This window comes from Antechinus flavipes, chromosome 1, assembly GCF_016432865.1.
Source record: "Antechinus flavipes isolate AdamAnt ecotype Samford, QLD, Australia chromosome 1, AdamAnt_v2, whole genome shotgun sequence".
Taxonomy (NCBI): Eukaryota; Metazoa; Chordata; class Mammalia; order Dasyuromorphia; family Dasyuridae; genus Antechinus; species Antechinus flavipes.
Genome location: NC_067398.1, coordinates 536960843 through 536978134, shown reverse-complemented (window position 1 = coordinate 536978134; position 17292 = coordinate 536960843). Strand labels below are relative to the sequence as shown.

The 17292-nt window shown below is 31.5% G+C and overlaps 1 protein-coding gene across 7 annotated transcripts in view; it reads left to right on the top strand.

The window, feature by feature from the left end:
- CARMIL1 (capping protein regulator and myosin 1 linker 1) overlaps window positions 1-17292 on the top strand; it is a 350539-nt gene that overhangs the window by 228295 nt on the left and 104952 nt on the right. For all 7 annotated transcript variants that reach the window (XM_051970591.1, XM_051970589.1, XM_051970588.1 and 4 more), the window contains exons 16-17: window positions 1983-2087; window positions 7919-7988. In XM_051970591.1, the coding sequence (XP_051826551.1) occupies window positions 1983-2087; window positions 7919-7988 (175 nt within the window). The remainder of the gene's footprint in view (window positions 1-1982; window positions 2088-7918; window positions 7989-17292) is intronic.

Here is a 17292-nt window from a genome sequence, read left to right as displayed (position 1 = left end):
ATATTTATTTCATTTATTTAAAATAAATACAGTAGTGTTCTTATCTACAACCATCCTAATATCATTAAAGATTTATGTTAAGTTCAATATACTTTTTTTAAAAAAGCAGGGAAGTATGTGTAATATTAAATGTCCATTAAAAATAGTAAATTAAAAAACAAATTTTTGTGCTCAAAAAGTTATGTATCTGATGTTCTGAAAATCTTATCTCTGAGAATGATATATAAATGACTATATACTTTAATCTGCATATGCAATTTGAGAATTTAAATTTCTGATTTAATGTACAATAAAGATACTATAAATGATTATATGTAATATAAATAGTATTTTATATAAATATAAAGGTAGTATGTGTATTATGGGAGTATACAAATATAGTACATACTTTATATTTACATATACTTAATTTTATATATGTCTATATAAACACACATATATATATATAGCATAAAACTTACTCTATTATACACTAAATCACAAAGGATTTTAAATTGTCAAAATGGTGGCATAAATTCTGTTTAAGCAGTTTCTCCCTACAGGTTAGGATAAGAGGTTTACAGAGAGAATAAGTGAAAAGATATTGGGGGTAGATGTATTTAATAGCATTCATCTCCTGCAAGGACTGACAAAATTTTTGCTTTTTGGCTCAAGTTGTAAATCTATGTCATTCACTAATCTCATAAGACCACAGAACAGACCAATTTAGATAGAACTGAATGATTAGGTGAATAGATATGTAGAAGTGTATTTAGATGAGAAAAAATTGAGAAAGCCCACCTGATTTGAATAATATACTTGTATGTAAAAGTCTCTTAATTATAAGAACATTGCCTTCTTGAGAACAATTAAATGGTATAGGTGAAATAAACTGATTTCCCAACTCAGATAAGGATAGAGTTTATGTCCTTCCTAAAGATTATTTCACAAGAAAAAGAACAGAAGGATAAATTAATTCAAAGAACAATTCAATTCTGTTAGGTTACTAAAATTAAGCAGTGATTAGAAACATGGAACATTGTATTGATATTGATATTATTGTGAGAAGAGTTGTTGGAAATTTCTAATCCTATTAATACAAGTAGAGAGATGTTAATTTTTCTTTTATTCAAGAAGAACAAAATGGCAAAATTCCTTTTTTCCTTAAATAGCCTGAAATTTTGTGTCCCCTCTGGTATTAATTTTTGTCAAAAATTGATAAGAATAGCAGTGTGTTATTTTTGATGTGAGCACAATATCCACTGAACAGAATGGAGAAAATTCAAGATCACTGGTGCAGTAGTCTTTCTCCAGCCAATCTGTTCCTCTTAAATCCTGGATTACTTGGTGATATAGTATTCACTTATTTCATTCCCTTTCCTTCTTTTCTCAAGGCCATAGAATGTATTTGGAGTTTGTGGATATTTTCCTTGTTTGTCATTCTTATGGGAAAATGGGCATGCGCTTAATCAAATGGGATTGGTATGTTTAGAACTATAATAGTTGAGTAAGAGAATATGTGGTCTATTGCTACGTCTATTTTCCATGTTGCTTACTAATTTGTCTCAGATCATAGTAGTTCAAAGATTATTTGCTCATAAATTTCATTGCCTTTGCTAACACTACCATGGTAGGGATTGTCAGCATCATCAAATGATCAGTAATTACTATGTTCAAATGAGACCACCTTTCACTGGCCACTTTTGTCCCTTAAAAAAATTCATAATTTTATACTTCAGTATATCTGAGATCTTATTGATTTTTCTTCACTGGCGTAGATCACATTAGATTGTTATTTCATTATCCCATCCATTGATTTGGGATTGTTGTTGCTATTTTCGTCTTTAAAATACTTCTGAAAACTTGGCCATTTCATCCATTAATTCACAAAAGATTTGTGTGTAGCCATTGGGAAATTGTGTATCTGTCAACACTGGCCATTTTGGAATTATATATTTCTGTGAAAATGTCAGTGCTAACCTGTTATATTTTTTGATTTACAGGAAAGGAAAAGATGTACCCCCATCTTTCAAACAGTTTTTTAGCAGTTCTCTTGCCTTGATGCAAATCAACCTTTCAGGCACTAAACTTTCTCCTGAGCCTTTAAAGTAAGTGTCATGTTCTTTTTTTTCTACAGCTTTTGAAGTTCAATTTTCTGGATGATTTTATTGAAGAATAGGAGATGTAATCCACAAGCTCAGTGGGCAAATCAAAATGCCAATGTTTCTATGTCTCTGTCAGTTTATTTTTGACCACCAGGAGGGTGAGATCCACAATTTTGATACTATTAGCAAATTGAAATAAAATGATCTCCCTCACCTGATGCTTTTACCTTATTTATTTCCTTTATGAAATCTTTGTTCGCAAGGATCATTTTTTTTTACTTCACTATTCTTCAAGAATTTTCTTTCACATAATTTTGAGTGTAAATTGTTGTATTGTTTCTAAGTCTTGATATCAAGCATTTTAACTTAATGATAAGCAAACTCTAGAACAGTTATGTATATATTTATTTAGAGGCAAATTATCTTGTTTCTGAATTAGCTAGATCCTTTCTTTTAACTAGCTGTGTTTTGTTTGTTTCAATGGTATAAAAGCATCAAAGTAGAAAACAAAATTCAAATTAATCAATTTGACTGGTGTTTTAGAAGTACCTGTGAAATGATTGGTAGTTGAGAATATTTTGTAAAATGAAACTTGAGGAATATGTGGCTTTCAGTCATGTCCACTGTCCTTCATTATCACACATAATCAAAAATTTGATGTTATTATGTGGGCAAAAGAATTAAACTATCTTTGGAACAATTTGTTTTTCTAAATAGTTAAGTGATGGAGGTATAATGTCATGCATGTTCTCTGTCTGCCCAATAACTAATCCTTTCTCCAAAAACAAAAAAAAACAAAAAAAAAAAACACATACAAACAAAACTTTAAACAGAATGTCAATATTTTTCTTATTTCACCACTGCATTTTCTTCTGCTGTCATTTGGAGCTGTAGACAATGTAAGAAGTTAGTTTTTCTTTAAAAAAAAATTAGGCATTTATTTTAATTATGATATTATTCTGAATCAGTCATTTATCTAATTGTGTATGTTTTGAGATCTTTCCAAAATCAATGAGGACATGACAGTTTCCCCAAATTATATTGAAATTATAGATTAATTACTTATCAAAGCAGTATTACATTGCCAAATAAAGCATTTGGCAGTCTTTAAAACAATGGCCATTTAAAAAAATGTGATCAGTTATCCTTTATTTACTTATGATATAAGCTTTGTTTTATTTCATAACAAGTAATAGGGATGGTGAAAAGGTAAGAAGATGGACCTTTGTGTAAAATAAATTTTAATTAAAAAATAAAGAGATGATCACAGTTGTACTAAGATTTTACATCTCAGAAGATGAAATATTTATAGTGTAGAAAGGCTAGTCCATTATACATAATTTGGAAGATTTTGTATTATATATAGATGTAGCAGAAGTTGTCTTATTCCCCTAAATATAATTTTAAAAATCTGTGTGGTATAATTATGTAACATTTGTTGCCATGTCCCCAAAGATTTTCTTTATATTTGTGTTAAATTGCATTCAGTGGTGCAACAAATATTATTTATGGTGTCAGTTTTTAAAGTGTTTATATCTGTTAGAGGTAATATGTGGAAGAAACTACAAATTATCTAAGTGCCTTCAAATTGGAGAATGACTAAACAGAAGATACCACAAATCAATGAATTACTGTATGTTGTTTTAAAAGAGTGATAAATAACTTTGAACTATAAAAAGGAATACAAAAAGGGAAAAAAGTAGACCTCACAATAATGTATGAACCCTGATTACAACTTTTTGCTGATTGTATTTCCTCATTATAAAGATTTTTTTTAAGTTCTACAGCTAGCTATTTTTAGTTGACTTCTGAGGGATTTAAACTGATTTTTATACAGGTTGTTAAATGCAAATTTTAAATAGTAAGCTGCTTCTGTAAAAACGCAGAATTATATTTACTGAGAATTCTCTAATTATTTGTGTACATATGTATGACAGTAATAGTGTGGTGTTTTTTTTTTTTTTTTTTTTTTTGTTTTGTTTTTTGTTTTTTTATGTATAGAGGGGATTTCAGGATATGTAATATCCCAGGGTCATAATCACTACCATTGGTTATGTTCAGAATAATTCTGAGTATATTTTATTCTAAATTTTAAAGGATTGGTAATTTGAATATAGTATATATTACAATGTTGTAATGCCTTGAATACTTAATGACCCGTAACACTCCATTCCTATACCCCCTACATGAGACTTTGCTATATCTAGATAGCATATTTCATAATACGTTTGCGATAAAGCATTACTTATCTAAAAATTATAATCATGCCAAATCAATAAACCCTTTGTGGGTGCTACTTTGTGAAAAAGTATTAAAAATAATGATGCTTAGTAGGCTGGGTTGATTTCTGCATGTATGCTAGAAATAAAGTTTCACAGATTTGAATGATTTTTTTCTGTAATGATTATGATATATAATATTAATTATAATAATTAAATATCATGTTAATGATACTTCTGAAAAGAAATAAGTAAACATTTCTGCATTAGTAGAAAGGAATCATACAAAGTCTGATTTTAAAGCAGTTTGGTAATAGGTACATATAAAAGAACTGCATGCAGGGTGGAAATATACAGGTGATCAGAAACAGTTTTGGACATTAACTGTTTTGGATTGTGAAATAATAACTGTTTTCCTCAGAAACTTTTCACACTGTTTTTGTCTATTTTTATTTTAGTAGAGCTGTTGGGCAAGTCTAATGATTATTATTTTTTAAAAGCAGGAAAATTTTTGTTTCATTACTTGGCCTTTCATTTGAAGCCATCCATGTTTTTCATCCAAGCTGAAGCATTTCAAGCATACTTCAAAAGCCATTGAGTTTCTGTGCCTTGATGTTTTTCTTAGAGCTCTGCAGGAGAGAATGCATGATGTGCTTCAGAAATATCTCAGGGATATTGTTTTAGGTATCTTGCCATTAAGGATTCAATATGTACTAATTATTTCTCCTTTTAAAAATTTTTGGCTTGGCATTTTTAATAAATTTATTTAGCAGTGCTTTGAAAAATAATTATACATAGAATTAAATTCAGAAGCAAAGAAATTAAAACCTAAAACTTAACTATCATTTGGTGTCTTAGGGTTACATATTTGCAGGGTTCTTTGAAGAAAGAAAATAATTATTAAATGAATCAAGATTTGTTTATAAAAGAATTAAGATAAATAAAGCAACTGTTTAAAAAAGCTGTCCAGTACAATTTGGTTCTTCAGTAAATGACAGTTTTTACGGAATTAGGGTTTTTTTTTGCTGGCCTGGCCCCTCATTTTCTTCCAATTATAGACTTGCTTTAGTTCAAGATCTTAATGCAGGAGTCTTCAAACTTTTTAACTAGGGGGCCAGTTCATTGTCCCTCAGACTGTTGGAGGGCCAGACTATAGTAAAAACAAAAACTTTGTTTTGTGGGTCTTTAAATAAAGAAACTTCATAGCCCTAGGTGAGAGGGATAATCGTCCTCAGCTGCTGCATCTGGCCCGCGGCCGTAGTTTGAGGACCCCTGTCTTAATGGATATACATAGTCTTAACTTTATCAGGGAAAAGCATTAAAAGGGGGGAAAAAAGTAGATTTTTTTTCATTAGAATGTAGTGTTAGAATAAAAACGCAAATTTCCCAATGATATTTTTAAGCCAAAATTTTTAAATGATAAAATATAAAGAAAGAATCAAGATCCATATGTCAATAATCTATGCCCACCTTTCCCAATAATCCTCAAGAATAAGGGACTCTATTATTTTTGGAGGTATATTTCATACATATATTTGTGTATGTGTGTGTGTATATATATATATATATATATGTGTGTGTGTATATGTGAATTTCTCCGGTTTCTCTCCCTTTTTTCCCTCACCCCCTTTCCAATTTTGCTCTCTGAACAAAAGATAATGGAATTAGAAAAGGAATGCACAGGGACAGCTAGGTGGCGCAGTGGATAGAGCACCAGCCCTGAAGTCAGGAAGACCTGAGTTCAAATCTGGCCTCAGACACTTAACATTTCCTGGCAGTGTAACCCTAGGCAAGTCACTTGACCCCAATTGCCTCAGCCAAAAAAAAAAGAAAGAAAGAAAGAAAGAAAAGGAATGGATAAATGGACATGAGACAAGAAAATATAGAAGACAATGTATGAATTGAGACGAACTGATTTATTTTAAAATGATGTAAAGATGTATCTTGAATAAAAATGTCTTTTGGGGTATGCTCTGGTACAGTTAAGAGAGATTATTTGAACGCTGTCTTCTCAAAGTTAAAATAACTGAGTTAAAAGTGAATTATTTTTAGACATGATATAAATTTTTTAAAAAGATTTTTATATTACTCAATTTTTTTTTCTTTACTGATTTTAATCAGATGACTTATAAGCATACATATAGTCATGTTCTGAGAAACTGCAGAGTTAGGAGAAAAGAAAAAAAGTGTACACATAATGGAATGAATACTTTCCTTATCATTATTATTTGGGGAAGTGAAGTTTGAATTAGTGAAATGATTGAATTACTCACACTTTGGTGGTTTTTTGTTTTGTTTTGTTTTGTTTTGTTTTTCTGAGGCAATTGGGGTCAAGTGACTTACCCAGCATCACACAGCTAGGAAATGTTAAGTGTCTGAGACCAGATTTGAATTCAGATCATCCTGATCTGGTGTGCTATCCACTATACCAACTAACTGCCCCCTGCACTTTGTATTTTGAAAGAAATTCTGTTTTATTTAGTACAGTACTGCCAAATAGAAATCCTATGGCAATACTTTTATGTATAGATAATAATTGGGTATTAACTAAAACATTATATGTTTATATGCATGTAGGTGCAGTTAGAGTAATATTTGATTTTAGCAAATATATTCCTTTAGGAGTCTTTTATCCTGTTAATTTGCATGTTAAATTATTTCATTGTTGATATTACTAAAGCTAATTTCATCTGGGCTTTTGTCCAAATGATTACAAAATCAGGATTAATGAGATCTGAACTCATGACCACATACAAGGAAAATGTTTTAATAATTTTCATTTAGTCACTTCATGCTGAGTGGGAGGCAGATACATGATTGTGAGGTGAATCAACATTTTTTATTCCCGTTTTAAAAGAGAGCTTTAAACTCTAGTTTTCTGAGATCACAGTAATATGGAATTAGAGAATGAGTGGACAGAATGTTTTTTAATCATAAGCAAAATAGTTTGTATCTTCTTTCATCTCTTAAACTGGTTAATTTTAAGCTTTGGAATAAAAACACAGACATGGCTTCTGTACTCAAAAATAAAATCTTTGGGAACACTGTCTTTTATCTTTACTGCTCTGATAACAATTACCTAATAATCTAAGCATTATTACTGATGCTCTAAAGTAAATGCAGGTGGAAATTATCTTTGAACTTCATTTAATTTCAGTATGCAATTAGTTTTTACTGTTAGTTTATTTGCATAGGAATAGCATTTCTGTTGACTTTTGCATTTATGATAGAACTTTTACTGTGTAAGACTAAAGAAAACTATAGAGCTATTTCATCAGTGTTGTCAAAAAATGGAAATAAAATTGAAATTTTTTTAAGGGTTGATATTTGTTCCCCTCCCTTCTCTTTGGGAAGATAAATAATTTGATGATGAGTTATATATGTAGTCATGTAAAACATATTTCCATGATAATCACGTTGTAAAAGAAAACACAAAATAAAAAAGCAAACAATAAAAAAAAAATACTTTTTTAAAAGTATTCTTCAACTTGCATTGAGATTCCATTGATTATTTCTCTGGAAGTTGATAACATTTTAAATCAGAATTTTGATTTTTCTTTTTAAAAAAATCTTTAAGTTTGGTGGTTTCATCTTAATTTCCTTTTCTTTTCCCAGAGCACTGTTATTGGGTTTGGCTTGTAATCATAATCTGAAGGGAGTTTCTCTTGATCTCAGTAGTTGTGAGGTAAGTCTAATTTCAGTATATACATATGAGAAAATAGCCTCAGAATTGAGACTTTTTCCTGGTATGTAATGCTCATGAGGGTGTACATGGGGGAGAAAAAAAACGTGAGAAAAGTTCTGGTTCAGTTTTTTCCTCCAAATGTAGAATTGTATTTGGCCCTTCAAGTAAGCATTCAAATATATATTTTAAATATATATTTATATAAATATGTATTTATATAAATATATAAATATATGTTTTAAAGGACAAGAATCCATAATGTTGCGCAGTGAATTCAGTGCTAGACCTGAAGCCAGGAAAACCAGAGTTCAGATCCATCTTTAGACACTTAGCAATTGTGTAACCCTGGGTTAGTCTGTGGCTTTCTCCATTTTCTCATCTGTAAAATGAACGTAGCGATACCAGCCTCCCAAAGTTATTATAATAATACAAGGAAATATTGTTTGTGAAGCATTTTGTGAACTTTAAAATGCTGTTTAAATGCTAGTTATTTTAATTTTTATCATTATTATTGTCAATCATCCATCATTCACACCTATTACAACCCTTCTATAATTATATAGTGATCTTTGTGAGTTGCTATAGCAAAAAAAAAAAAAAAAAAAAAATTAGTGAGCTGGCAGACAACTTGATTATGTGTTTCTCCAAACTTAGCTAAGTCTAGTCCTTGGACAAGAAGCTTATAGTTTATCCCTTTTCATTGTTTACTTCTCACTTATCTCTTACTTTTGGCTGCCTAGATTGCAACAAAAAGTTTTCTCGATGGGCTTTGTGGCTCTATTGCTTCTTTATTTTATTTCATATATAAAATTATTTTATGCTTAACATTCAAAATGCAATTAAACATTGAGATTATGATAACTGATAGTTTGAATGATGCTTTACACTTCACAAAATGCTTTATGACAACAATTCTGATATTAACCGTAAGATCTGACTAATATTCTGACACAATTTTGAAAATTACCTTATTTCTAATTCTTTGGATCCCTAAGTTCTTTTAAAGCAAGCCATGGTACCCTCCTCCTATAGGAAGCATTTCAGTTATTAGTACTCTGTCCCACCTCAAAGTGCTTAATATTTACTTATACACATGCCTCTCATGTGCATATGAGCAGCTAGGTGGCAGAGTGAGTAGTGGAGTATTGATCTTAGATTCAAGGAGACCTGCATTTAAACCTGGCCTCAGACAATATCTGTATGGCTCTGAGCAAGTCACTTAACTTCATTTGCTTCAGTTTCCTCATCTGTGAAATAAATTGGAGAAAGAAATATCAAATCACTCCACTGTCTTTTGCCAAAAATCCAAATGGGGTCATGAAAAATTGGACATGAGTAAAATATGACTAACAATAAAGCAATATATATATTTAATATAATACTATTATATTCTCTAATAAAACTCAAACTTCCTGAGTTCAGGGATTATTTCTTTATATCTCCAGTGACTAGCAAAGGATCTTGCATATAATAGGCACTTAATAATATATCATTAATATTATTGTTTATATAAATGTTTGTTTAATCATTATTGCAATATTATTATCCCAAATTAGTTCCAGAAAAGGCCAGCTTTTATGATTTTGTAATATAAGAAGTTTTTGTTTTATTTTTGGTATCCACTTGTGAGAGCCTGTTACCTTAAACATTCAAGGTTTTTCCATGGCCTCTGCTATAAGTTAATTAGAGGATGATTAAATAATACTAACAACATTAAACTTATATCATTTAACTTTACATAATGCTTTTTTCTCAGAGTTTCATAATATGAGTAATTAGATTTTCTTTATCATATAGGGATAAGGGCCATATCTCCTCAGTAGAGAGTAAAACTTTCGGTTTTCCTGATACAGCTAACTTTTGGTGAAGAAACTCTGTAGACTAGTGCAGTTTAGCATTTTCATTGCAGCTAATAGTCTTAGAAAGTTGGTTAGGTTAATGAGGAGTTAAGTGACTTGGATAGGTTCATGCATCCCAATATATGTCAGAGCTGAGATTTGAACCTGTGTCTTCCTCTATCTACTATATCAGCTGGTCTCTGACTCACATTTTTTAGATCTGCATATTGCTATAGTACCTTGTGAAATGACTTGCCCAGCTTCACATCCAGTTTATATCCATTAGATTTGGGAGTAAGATCTAATTATTTTGACTAATGGTCAGGCTTTGTTTTGTTTCATTTTATTTCTATGAGGTTTTTTTTTTTTTTTTTAAGCTTTCTTTGTTTTGTTTAAGCTTTGAAAATCTTTTTTTTTTTTTAAGTTCTCATTTATCTCTTAGGCTCCCATATAGTACTTGCCTTCCTTCTTTCCTGGTAGTAGCAAGAGTAACTAGATGGTAAAGTGCTGAACCTAAGGAAAACCTAAGTTGTTGAAATCCAGCCTCAGGCATTTATTAGCTATATAAGACTAGGCAAGTCATTAAAAAAAAAATTCTCTGTCTACATCAGTCCTCTCATTTATAAAAGGGGAGTGATAATAAAAGTACCTACTTTCCAGGATTGTTGTGAGAATCAACTGATACAGTAGTGTTGAGATGCTTAGCATGTGTCTGATACATAGTTATGCATTATTATTAATATATTCTTGAATTCCTTTAGTACTCCCCAGAAAAACTAATTTAGAATTCAGTTAATAGCCTGTGCTTTCACTCATGCTTACTTATGATATAGAAAATGATAAAGAAGTCAGCTTGCTGGATCTGCCTTGTAATCATGCTTAGTCATGCTTTTTTGGAATAATCAGGCATCATAAATAGCAAAACAAGCATTAAACTATAAATCAGAAGAGTAGGATGTTAACATCAGTCTTTCTGTTAATGAACTTTGTGGCCATAGGCATCCTACTTAATTCATATGGGCCTCAGTATTCTCATCTGAAGGATAAGTAGATTGGACTAAGTGATCTAAGACCTCATAGAGCTAAGGAGCTGTGACAAATCTGGAATGCATACTAAAAAAGCAGAGGTTTCAGCTTGCTGACAAAAGTCTGTATAGTCAGAGCTATGGCTCTGTAAGCTGTGAGAGATGGACTTTAAGAAATGCTGAGTGCCACAGAACACTTTCAAATTATGGTGCCGGAGAAGACTTTTGATAATCTTTTGGACAACAAGGAGACAGATCAGTCAGTATTTATAGAAATTAATTCATACTGTTCATTGAAAAGTCAAAGACTATAGTTTAAATAATTTGGTCAGATAATGAACTGTTGTTCATTGGAAAAGACCCTGATTTTGGGAAAGACTAAAGGCAAAAGGGATAGGTGAGAACAGAATGAGATGAAGAGGTAGTATCATGGAGCATAGAAGGGCTTTTCACGTGATGGTCCATAAGGTCACAAAGAATTGGGCAGAACTGAATAACAAGAGTCCTAAAATTATGTGATAGTTTTCCCATGTTAAGATCTTTTTAGCAATGGCAACTCAGTTTGTAGACTAGACTCTGATTTATTTGGAATGACTTAATTGTGATGTTCCATCAGGCAGATGAATGAACTTCCAGAGATCCCTTCAAGTTGAATGGTTTTGTGGTCAAGTTTTATGATTCCTTCCAGTGGGAGCATATGCTCCTAATGTAGCTATTTAAATTTCCTGTAAAACCCTCTATGACCTGCCTTCATTTGATCAATTATCCATCTAAGTACTTCTATACTTGTCTTCAGCTTCCACTCTTCCTCCACCTCTAATTTGTGTCTTAATTTATATCAATCAATCTTCTTTATGCCTACATTTAGTATGACACAACATTGTTTAAAACCTTTCAGTTTCCCACATAATGTCTAAGCTGTTTACCTTGACTTTTAAGACCCTCCATAAATTGGTACCACCCTACCATATACCCTTCATACTATTTCATATGACTCTTTTTTATGTATTCTGAAACTCCTTGAAACCATATTATTCATTCTCCTCAACACTTTTTGTCTCTCCATTTTTGACCTTTAGATCTATCCTAAACCTGAAATGTGCTTCAACAATCCCATTTTTTGCTGTTGAACTCATTCACACCTTTTTAATAACCACATTTTCTATCAAGTCTTCCTTGATTTCTTTCAGACGTAGGTAGATGATATTAGTTTTAGAGTCAAGGGAACCAGAATTTAACTCCTGTCTTCAGACATTTAACTAGATGTGTAATCCTGAAGAAGTCATTTAACCCTTCAGAGGCTTTTTTGAGTAAAATGAGAATAAGACTATTACCTGTCTTATGAGACCTCCCTTATTCCGAATTCAATTTAAATTTTGTTGTATGTAGAGATGTTTGGAAAACTTGAAATGATACCTGTTTCAGCTATTATTATGCACTCATTCAATAAACCTTTCTTATTTACCTACTATGAGCCAGGCATGTGCTAAGTGCTGTGGTTTTAGAGGCAAAAATAAATAGTTCTTACTGTCAAGGATTATACAGATAAGTCAATATAAAGTCACACAACCTAATTTGGGAAGTATGGGTAGGGAAGTAGGAACTGGGTAGATCAAGATAGATTTCACCTAGTAAGTGGCCCTCAAATTAAATTTTAAAGAAAGCCAAGCATTCTGGGGGATAGAGTTAAAAAGGGAGTGCATTCTAGGAATTGAGGCATAATCCATGGAAAGGGACAGGGTTGAAAAACTACTTCATGTTAGGTCAACAACATGTAGGCTAATTTGATTGGAATATGGTATGTGAAGTCGAATTTTGTTCAATTAACTCGGAAAGGTAGTCTGGAAACAGATTGTAAAGGGCACTAATAGTAATGATGATAGTGATGAGGATGATAAAAAAAAAAAAAGTTCCATAGAGTTTTAAACGTTTCTAAAGTACTTTTCAAGTGTTTTAGACGACAAGAAAGGGAGTTTTTATTTTATCCTATATACAGTTGGGAACTATCTGAGTTTTTGGAGAAGCATTATAAGTTATTCTTTTTGTCTACTCTTGCTATTAAAAGAGCAATTTATAAAGTATTTGTTTTCCAAACACATTTTGTTTAATAAATACTTAAAGAAACCTCTTTTAAAATTTCATTTTTTAAAATTTTATGATTATTTTAAAATATGATTTAAAACCAGTGATATCTAATAGATGGGGTGAATAAATTCTTTTATTTTTTTTTAATTTTAATGAACAAATTTCTTTAATTTTGACTATACTGCACTAATATTGGTAGTTGTAATCGACATTTTAATTCCTCTGCATATAAACTCTTTAAATTATTTGTTAAGTCTCTTCACCAACAATTAAAAGATTTGTAATTTCACTAATTTGCCTATGCATCACTTAAAATTGCAGCCTCCTCTACATACATTAGTAATAATCACTAGGTTAACACAACACTCAAGGTTTTCAGACTATTTTATATATGTTACTCACTTGATCCTCACAATAACCCTGTTAGATAGGTGCCATTATTTGCATTTTATGAGGTAACTGAAGCTGTGAGAAGTTGTTTAGTCACAAAGTATCTTAGGAAGAATTTGAACTCAGGTCTTCCCACTACAAGTCCAGCATTCTATCCAGTGCACCACCTAGCTGTTTCTGTGGCCAAAAACATTTAGTGGTCAACCTAATTATGAGCCCTCTCAGAACTTTAGTACATATACTGAACTCATTTATTTTCAAAGTCTGTCCATTTGGATAGTTACCAGAGTTTATTCAATGCTAGCAAAACCTTGAAGAATTCAGAATCTCTTCCAGCCTAAAATGAGTTCTGTCCATATAGATAGGCATCTTACACATTTTGATGAGTTAAGTTGAATTACTACTGGTTGGGAAGACATTTCCCAAAGAGAAAATCCAAAAATGTTTTGAGCAATGATAGCATCATTAAAGTTAGCATATGGCTTCTCAGCATGACTATTTTGAAAGAAAGAACATTTATTTGATTGTAACCGCTTTGGGTATAGTTTAAAATTATCTTATAACCATATATGGAGGAAAGAAGAAATTGAAAGCTTCAATTCTGATTCCTGTGATCTTAATTCCCTCTTAGATAAACAGGAAGGAAGGAAGGAAGGAAGGAAGGAAGGAAGGAAGGAAGGAAGGAAGGAAGGAAGGAAACAAGCCTTTACTAAGTGCCTGCTATGTGCCAGGCACTATGCTAAGAGCTTTACAAATATTATCTCATTTGATCCTCACCACAGCCCTGGGAGGTAGGTGCTATTATTATCCTCATTTTACAGTTGAGGAAATGGAAGTTAAGTGACTTGCCCAGGGTCATACAGCTATAATAAGTATTTGAGGCTGGATTTGAGCTGAGATCTTCCTGATTCCAAGTCCAGGATTTTTATCATATTAACCAATAAGATACCAGTAGTACCTAATAGTAAAGAGAACCAAACATTTAAAAGAGAAACCTGAGGGGATGTAGTAGAAATTCAGTCACTTCTGTTTCTGAGCCTCAGTGCAGAGTAAGATTTTCATTGGAAGCTACCCACCTGTACATCTCATTCTGTAGTACATGCAAAGTACTTTGGTGATTATTTCAAAGGATGCACATCAGCTATAAAAATTCTAAAAGTGGAAATGTATAGTGGGAACTTTAGAGCAGTGCTGTTTAATCTGATAGGCTTTCAGCTAGCCTTCAAAATTAGACAGTGTGTGTGGGATATATTTATGATTTTTGGCCTGTTATACATTCTCACACACCCCATTCCTTTGTACAAGAACAATAGAATGCAAAGCTGAAAATGTTTCACAAGGGCAAGATGGGCAGGCAAGGATTACAATGGTTTTTGGTATTTTGAAAGTAACTTTTATTTCATATTTCTCAAGTACTTTGACTACTTAATGTTGTCAGCAGACCCAGGTTTCCAATGAACACCCTTAATTTGGTTTTGATCAGCTAGGTTCTTCCCCTTCCCAAACATAGTCTTTTCTGAATCTTGTTTTCCAAATGAAAAAGGAAGTAATTTCACTGTCTGGGGGTAATAATTTATCTCTTTTTCTGACTTTTGGTTTTCATATGCTCTATGATTGATTTCCTCCTTCCCTTATCAGATTCCCAGAGGAATAAATAGTTTTATTCTTGCACAGCTTCTTATTATTGGAGGAAAGGTTGGGGAAAAAATGAGAGAGAATGGTTTTTCAAGTTAATTTCTATTTAAGTAGACTTGACAACATCTATTTTAAAATAGATGATCTTTGGAGGATAGCAAAGGAGGGATTAGGTTCACCTTTGGGTTTAAATTATCCCATCATCATGGTTAATGGACTGTTAAAAGTGGCTTTTCACTTAGTAGTGGAAGCAACATACAAAATGATAGATCTTCTTTAAGTAGAACATAGTTCTCGTAAAAAAAAAAATGTGATTTTATTTTTAACATTTCAAAATGTATTATGTTTCTCTTGATTTTCCTTTTAAAAAGTACTAGAGTGCAGAATCCAAAATGAGGATTGCTTAAAACCAGTTTCTGTCTGTCTGTGTCTCTCTGTCTTTCTCTCTCACTCTCTGCCTCTCTCTTACACACACACACACACACACACACACACACACACACACACACACAATTTTCAATCATATAAGTCATTTAAAAACAACTTTCATTTAGAATAATGGAAGCACTTTTCCCATTATGAGGGCAGCTATATCTTTTTGTCACTTTTATTTGTTATGTACTTAATGACTTATTTTAATCTATTGTTCTAAGTAACTCTTGAAAGATTTGCTGTTTTTCTGTTTAAATTTATCTCCCTTTTCCCTCTGAAGCCTAATTTTTCCTTAAAGAATTTTATATAGAACTTTGTCATTTTATCCCCAGAACTTAGTTTAATGCCTGGCACATAGTAGGTGCTTAATAAGTTCTTATTGACTGCCTGTTGACAGAAATTGCTGCTTTCCCTCTGTTTTATGCTACTTATTTATTGCTGATAATATATTTCAACTTTTCTCCTTGTGCTTTCTTCAGCTTGGCCACTGTGTAAGTACTTTGATAATTCTTATATCAACTTTTTAATATCTAATTCAGTAAACCTTCTTAGAAACCAGTGCAGCATTGTATGCATAGTACTCACTGATGCTTTCAGTTTATTCAGTTCTTTTTGTTTAATTGTCAAATATAATGTTTAGTGTACATGTTAAATGTAATATATTTATGTAGATATATACACACACACATAACATTTTCTGTCAAATACCTAGTTTAATAGAGCTCTTAAAAATCACTCATGGTTCCTATTGGTATAGCTAGAAATACATAGATGGTACTTGGCATTAACATGGATACAAATTGGATCTTCTCAAAATCATTTTTATATCTTACAGAAATTGTGTTTGCCAACCAAGTAGATAACTGATGATAATTTTTTTCTGTTATTCAGTTATTCTGTTAATTCAGACTGTAGTCTCTAATGTTGTAAATTTTCCAATTTATATGCTGTTCCACCTGTGGAAATAAAGTTCATTTATTTGCAATGCTCTTTACTCATTTATGTTTTAAAAAAAATTTTAAGTACATCGAACCTGTATATCACATGTTCATATGCCAGACAAAGGGCATTGTTCATCCAAGGGTCTCTATATGAAAAACTTTTTCAGCTAGCCAGGAAACCCCTGAAGAAACCTCCAAGTAAAGCTGAATAATTCAGACACTTCCTTTCACAAACTGAATACTCTATTAGAAATCTTTCTTGTTGAACATTTCTACCATGTTGTTTGCTGATGTATCTAGAGATGGCTTGTATTAGAATGATTTTCACAAGAGATATACATTTCTTCAAATACTAATGAAACATTTAGTTTGATTTTTTAAAAGACTATTTTAAACACATTTAACTGTATATGTCTCTTGACTGCAGGGAAACTAGTAGAGAACTATATAAACAGAATGAGCTTTCTCCAGAATTAGACAGAATTATCCATCAGACTTTCTTCAGGGTAAAATTTTAGTACTTCAGTGAAATAATTGAAAGTTGTTTCCTACTGGAGTCAAAATTCAAAAAGACGATTTTGTGTTTCTTGTATCTTGACTGTTCTCAAATAATGGTAAAATCTTTAAGTCCATAGATAGTGCCATATATAACATTATATATCTCATACAGTACTTAGAATGAGTCCTTATGTATCATAAGCATACACATTGTACAGAATTTTAAATGTTCATTTTTTGTTATGCAAAATTATAATTTTGCTGGATATGATATTTTTTACCATAGGCCTAATTCTTTTGATTGTCAATAGATGTGATTCCAGGACCTACAGTCTTTTATTGTAACTTTTAATAAGTCTTGTACAATTCCAATTTTAGCTCCAGTGTATTTGAATTAATTTGTTTCTTGCAAAATTTTCTTTTTAATCTGGGGGTTTTGAAATTTGGCAATAATATTCCT